This window comes from Opisthorchis viverrini (assembly GCF_000715545.1).
Source record: "Opisthorchis viverrini unplaced genomic scaffold opera_v5_23, whole genome shotgun sequence".
Taxonomy (NCBI): domain Eukaryota; kingdom Metazoa; phylum Platyhelminthes; class Trematoda; order Opisthorchiida; family Opisthorchiidae; genus Opisthorchis; species Opisthorchis viverrini.
Window position 1 is genome coordinate 2,436,738 of NW_008751679.1, and position 7,107 is coordinate 2,443,844.

Genomic DNA, 7,107 nt, shown 5'->3' on the forward strand with positions numbered 1-7,107 from the left:
GAACTCCCAACAAATTTGCAATGGTATCGGGACTTCGATACAATCTATCGTTTAGGACTACACCCTCAAACTTGGCCGCGCAATCTAGGACAACTCGCAGCTTTTCTGGTTTCTTCGGGTTCGAGACGGGATGATGAGGTAGATACCACTTCCCTTCGTCCCCGGATTTAGATTGATGAGTGTGTACGGGTTCGAGGTAGCCCCTTATTGTGTTATCGTTCATGCGTTCTCTGTATCGCGCTAACAAAGTCAAATCCTTAGCAAAACGCCTCTTCATATATTGCAACCGAGAATGCGCTAGACGATAATTATCGGGAAGTCTTCCAGCCGTTCTCTACGGTAATGGTATTTCGTAATGACCATCCTTGAACACTAAAGACTCTTCAACGATTCGAAGCGCTTCTTTGTCTTCGACACTTTGGCATAAGCCCGGAGTCTCTAAATCTTTGAAATCAGCCTCATACAGAGCTTTTAGATGAGCAGTGATGTCATCATCTTTCGTTCTTGCATGGTGCACATGTCTCCAGACTCTATGTCCTATAGACAACGGACCAAGTAGAACCCAATCCAAAGGTGTCTTACCAGCGTAGGGTTCCTTCTGCTTGCTCAACCTCTTCTCCATGGGCCAATGTGCCTCTGGAACATCTTCTCCTATCAATATTCTCACACGCTTATCTGGAAGCTCCACAAAGGTAGTATCCTTCAGGCGATTATATTGACTAGCTATCTTCGTTGGGCTCATGATCGGTGGGCTGATGGGCAGAGAGCGTACTGTAGAGGCTTGTTCAGTCACTACGGTCTCACCTGAATCTGCCGATTCAAGCTCAGTTCTGAGACTTGCAGCCTCCACAGTGGATGTCCCACTCACTGTAGATAAATTCAAAGTTGTTGAAGTGCCAGTCAGACCAACCTCATTGAGTAAGTCTTTCGTTACCAATGTTACGTCCGACCCACTATCCAACAATGCTTACGTGAGAACACTGGCTTGCGGACCATTCACTTGAACCGGTACGACACCAATGCAGGCTCCTGATTCCGTCTGACATGTCGAGTTGCACAAAACAACCAATGTGGTTTTGTTTGCACCTTGCACTACGTGCAACAGATGATGTTGAGACCCCAAGCAGCTCTCTATACCACACTTCTTGGAAGAATCGCACTAGTTACTGGCATGGCCTGGTTTTAGGCATACAAAACATGACTCCTTCCTTCTCACCACACACCAGCTTGCTTGCATTGACAAGTCAGAAAACCTACGACATTGCGCCAGTCCGTGTTTCCCGTCGCAAAAAGGGCACCAGTCATCGGTTTCCTTCTGAACGGAGAATATATTATGGTGCCTTTCATTGCCTACCCGATGATGCTGCGTTTGAGGACGATGGTGTTCCGAGCCTATGGTAAGCATACCATAGCGGCTGCGAGCAATGCGGGCCTCGTGAGAAACGAAGTTGCATAGGTCAAAGAAACCTGTTTTCCAAGGTTGTCCATAGAGTCAGCCAACCTTGCCCACTTCCGACGAGCATTCTTCGATAACGTGCGGAGAATGCGCTCTACGGTTGAGAACGAATTTATAATAATAATAATAATAATAATGTTTATTCCCAACTTGTGGGTGGCATGCCGTCTGGTCTGGCATGACGTTTACAGTCAGAATGGGGCATTACTGAGGGATTTCCGGGTAGTGTTGACTGCGCGAAAAGGGGACAATGTCACAAACAAAACAGGGTACTCGATTAAATAATAATAATATGTTTCTCTTGCAAATTGTAGGGAACAATAGGCATGAGGTCTGAGTAATTTAGTGGCTCAGTTGGCTGACATGAACTAAAACTGGAAAACCATTGCTGGCCATGAGTGACCTTGGGCGGTTGGGTAAATGGCCGGAGTCATAACAAGCAAAAGTGGAGGTGGAGATAGGATAATTCGAATTAGGAGAACACGGCAAGTTTAGTCTCAAAAATATGGTGCAGTCTGAGAACAAGCAGACTTACTGGTTGCTCTGTTGTTGGGAAGTCAGGTGTAGGGGTTAGGTTGGATGGGGATACAGAGGTGGTTGAATTTGAACGAGTAGTCCAATAGTTTGGAATGAATGTCATGGTGGTCGATTGGGGTCAGTGAAACGAGTAGGAAAGAGGGCACGGTTGAGGGGAGGAATGGAACAGTTGCGGGTGTGCTATCACACTGAGTATGACAGTGCCGTGCCATCATTCGCCTGACATGATTCAGTTTTTGGACAGCCCCATGACGGACGTCACATTTGAGATGATTCGTCTTGGTTATGCAGTTCATTGAGCAGCGGTATTCATTTCAACCTGGTCGAGGAAACAAGCTCGAACGAAGCCGATATGGGACTGCAGGTTTTATTGGTCCGCTTGGTGATCCTGGAGTTGTAGATCATAGGCCAGGTGGATTGGAGATCAGCTAACCAGGTCGTCCAAAGCGGGCACTCCAGAAGCTTAAAGCTTGGGAAGGTGATGGGATGGGAGATTTGCAAAACATTGTGAGTTTGAGGGGACATGAAATAGGAAAATATGCTTTTATATACATAGAAAGAAAAACTTGGCGTCTGATGCAACTAGGATGATGACAAGTGATTACATGGAGTAGGGAGTAGATAGATTTGTACTTAGTAGGCTAGCGACCAGGGGCTGGTTTGGCTGATATACGGTATTATATTACAAGGGATCTAGTAAAAGCCGATATAAGCGCGCAAAAGTGTCGTATGGGAATCAGATGTGTAAGGGCTGGCGGGAATGAAATTCTGAGCTAACTGGTTAATGGAGTATTTATTACATGAGTTGGATATATACCAGGAGAGAAAGTGTGTGCTTGAGAAATAGTCACCAGTCCCCGAAGCACTGCTATCAGCTCTAATCTGTAGGAAGTGCATAGCGATGAAGACCCTGGTGTCTACCACTGTGAGTGGTGAGTAGATGTATTCTCTCTTTGGATGACGGAATGGGCTTTGGTGCGGTGTAGCCTCTGTCCTGACGAAAGCAGATACAACTATGCTCGCCGATGTAGGTCATAGGCATTGCAGAGTGTTTTCAGGCTATCCCAAATGATCTTTTATTTTTTTACAGATGAGAGTCCAGTTGTATCTCTTTTTGTATGATTCATCTGACTCAGAGCAACGTGACAGTTTTGAAGATTTATCGACAACGAGATAATGAATCTGCATCATCGTGTAACGTTTTCAATTTCTTGAACTGATCGTCCAGTATGGCGCTGGCCACCATATGTTCTCTCCCAAAGAGATCCTTAGGTATTTCTCTCGCTCTACCGTAAGCAATCTCCGGAGGTAACATTACGCATTCAGCTTCAGCTTCCTTCGCTGGACCCTTGCAGCAATGAATCAAACATAGCATTCTCGGTGCACTATCTTGCACTCTATCCTCTATGTAGTATTTGAACTGTTGAATAAATCTCTAATAACACCTTGGGTTCTCTCTAGGTGGGTCTGCCTTAACCACGCAAGAAGTCGGCTGGACCGCTTGCACCTCACATATGTGTGTTATTTACTATCCCGGCTGGGTTATCCTTACCCTGCGGGTGAACCTGCACGTCAACGACGGAATCATCGACGGAATCCAGCTCTTACTCCCCTAGACGCACCTCATTACGCGCCCGCATAAGCTGCAATTCTTTCTCCATTTCCTCTGCCCTAACCTGCGCTCGCAATAACGCAGCTAATTTTAATTTGTTATGCTTAGATGAGTCAGAGCCAGGGGATGAACCAATAGCTGAAGGATTGCCAGAACGGCCGACTAGCCTCGATTCCTCCGGTAGATAGCGATCCATTGACGGGGCTTTCTCCATCTTCTCCGAGTTCGTAGATCGTTCAGCACCCCTAGCAGCACAAGCAGTCCAAAATAACCGAGTTTTCCGGTTATTGCTTGGTTGAATAACGGCCAAATAACGGTGTGTTGTTTGTTTCTCGGTTGAATAACCGTTTGCCGGTTATTGCTCGGTTGAATAACCGTCGAATAACTGTGTTTTTAAGTTATTGAACGGCTAAATAACCGTGTTTTCCGGTTAGTACTCGGGTGAATAACCGTCAAGTAACCGTGTGTGCCGGTTATTGCTCGGGTAAATAACCGTCAAATCACTTTTTTTCCAGGTTACTGCTTGGTTAAATACCCGTCGAAAAACCATGTTTTTCTGTTGTTAAACGGTTGAATAACCGAGTGTACCGGTGATCGGACGATTAAATGACCCCCGTTAGTGAAATCACCACCATACTACCGTTAGTCGCTGTTACTGGACCTATCTGACGTTGTCATAACGGCTTAACATAGTATACGTAACCACGCATTAACCGCATCGTAGGGCCACGGAGAAGCTAAATAATGGTGCCGTGGCGTAGTCCTTCCTAGAGGGACTATCTGATGGCTTCTTGACCAATTATTAATCGAGTTCTACGGTTAAATAATCGCGCAAAACGGTTTGCGGGTAACAACCGCAACGTGACTGACCTACACTGGTAACCACACGCGTGCATATCGTCGTATCCATTGCAGAAAATAAACCTATTAACGGGATCTTAGGGAACGCAAAACAAGGATAAAAATATATTTGATATACGAAAATAACTGTTTCACAACCAAACCGAGTCAGTTCGGAGGCACGTCCAATTCGATTATCCCACCTTCTTGGTTCAATACGGACGTCTGAAAAAACGACAGTGAGCGAGCTATCTTTGATCACCTACCTTCGATCAGGGTGCAGTCTTGTGTGGCGGAAGGGAAGTTCGTCAACAGACCCGGCGTAGGCGACAATGACGGCGAATTCGTCAGCAAACGCCTGTCGGAGACATAGGCGCACTAGGTCCGCCATGGTGGCTGCTTTAAAAGACCGGAAGTATTTCATCTGTGGCCAAAAAAATGAGATCGACAACACTGAATTACCAGTTCCATTTGGCGTGGTCCCTCTGCCAGCTCACAGTTCAGTTGGTCCCACGAACGTTTGCTCCGGAGGGGGAAAGTAAAGCCGGTAGTTCCAGCAGAACTATGGACTTGTAACAAGGAGTTGTCAGTGCGGATCTTCAAGTAACGAAGATCTTCCGCCATTGCGTCCATTTTCCGATGCAGCTGTTCATTCTGCTGGAGCGGTGCTGCGAATCCTGGGGTTTGGAAGAAAGGGGCAGATGATGGGGGTGAAACGGAAAACATAGGGATCTCCGGAGCGGTGTTTAAAGCGTACTGTGGCGGACGGTGCACCGTCTGCGGCATCAAATCTACGGGCTGGTTGGATGTAGACGAGACGGGTGCGGGATGCTGGGGTACGCGCTCTGGAGTTAAGTAGCACAAGGCACGGGGTGTCGCCTGCGAGAAGCTGGAGTAAGGCGGGGATTGTGGCACCATCAACTTTGGTTTTTTCGGTGATGGACTGATGGAGAGGGAGGGGCTTCGTTCTCTGGTATTCCTAAAAGAAATCTTGACAACACGCACGGTAGTCTTACTTTCGACGAGGATGGTTACGACCCATCTCAATGGTTACATCCGAAGTCTCGGTCCGATGTGTACTGGAACTTCCCATGTTCGCGGTCCTTTTTGAAATCATCTGAAAAGTTAATGCGGCCTAAATGACACCAACCGTAAGTCCGAATGACTTCGCAATTCAGCTTCATTGATCCAGTTGGCAGCTCCAAATGAACGCGAACGGCCTTATAAAGGTTCTTTGAGTGAACTTTTGGCCATGTAGCATAGTTACCCTCAATCCATGAAGAACTGAGGACTGCACACTGCCATAGGCCTTGTTCATGGAACTTCACAAGACTGTAAGCCTGATACGGCATATTAAATTATAAAAACATTACGGTATAGAGTGCAATAATGGGAAACTACAAATAAGTCGTTGACCGGAAGCATGGCTACTGCCAACTGTGGACAATTTGTTCGCTACAAAAATATTTAGCAAAAGAGAATTAATGGGATGGGTGAAAAGTGGTAGAACGGGGGAAAGAAATGGAATGTACTTAGTTATGCAGTCGGCCGTGTCGGGATGTTCCACCCCTTTCACAATGCACGGGAAACCATCTACAAAAACAACGTTATCCGGCGGATTGGCAGATAAGACAACTTTACCGAGGTAAAAGAAACGCTTTTTATTCAGTGATGCTTGTTTCGAAGGAAAGCCCGCATCGCAATCGGCATGTTTAACTGGAGCGTTTTTGAGATACGATCCTCGTAAGGGAATGCTGAAAAATTGTCCAGAGGCCCGTGAGACGAGACGTTATCCGGTAAATGCAGCAGACAATGGACATTGTACGCCATCTCCTGCAAGCCATACAGTTTTTGGGACCTGTCAACAAATACTAGCAATAATTGCCGTGCATAATCAAGGCGGGGAACAGAAAAGCGACGATGAGAAAGAAAATACACGGATATAAATAGATCTATAACATTTTGATAACGTTCATAGGGAAGAATACCCTTAAACACAATAGGACCAATGTAAAACAGCAGCTGAGGAAACTCAGTCGCATTCCACTGTTTTTACTTTGTAATTTCCCGGCACTTACGCGATAATTCCACTGGTATATGGGAACGTATATTTTGAGTCATGCGATCTACCCTGTTCAAGCCAGCAGGCCCGATGCGTACGGGTCGATCACCGTTGGCGAAAATGGAAACTAGTCTACGGACAACACTGAGACATACGGTGTGCATATAATCTATGGGAAAGTAGTGAACGAAATTGATATGTAACGTAAAGAATGGAGTCGGACTGTTTCGAGTATCCCGACGTATACTGTTGTCAGTTCGCAGAACATGCTGCCCATATGGAAACGTTATCTTCGTTTGGAAGTATTGTCCCTTTAAGCAGCACTTATCACAACCATAGTAGGAATTGTGACCTCTCATTCGTGTGACGAAGGAGCATGCCGGTTTATCACAAACAATTGCATCCAACATGACCTGATGATTCAGGTCAATAACGACAACTCCCAGCTGCAGGAGCTTTTCCGGTTCCTACACTACGTCATGCAGGTATGTACAAACGTCTTCGGGTTTGCGAACTACCCCGTAAAGCCCAACAAGGAATACCGGGCTAGTGAAAGGCCGCACGATACGTGCTAGTATAGGCCAGATTACGGTGGTACCC

General features: G+C 46.3%; 1 protein-coding gene across 1 annotated transcript; it reads right to left on the bottom strand.

The window, feature by feature from the left end:
• Positions 1–5,488: 5,488 nt before the first annotated feature.
• Positions 5,489–5,797, bottom strand: T265_02046 (hypothetical protein; the record flags this gene model as incomplete). The annotated part of the gene is made up of 1 exon (XM_009166194.1): positions 5,489–5,797. One exon carries the CDS (start codon positions 5,795–5,797, stop codon positions 5,489–5,491), a length of 309 nt encoding a protein of 102 aa, XP_009164458.1.
• Between the last annotated feature and the right edge of the window lie 1,310 nt (positions 5,798–7,107).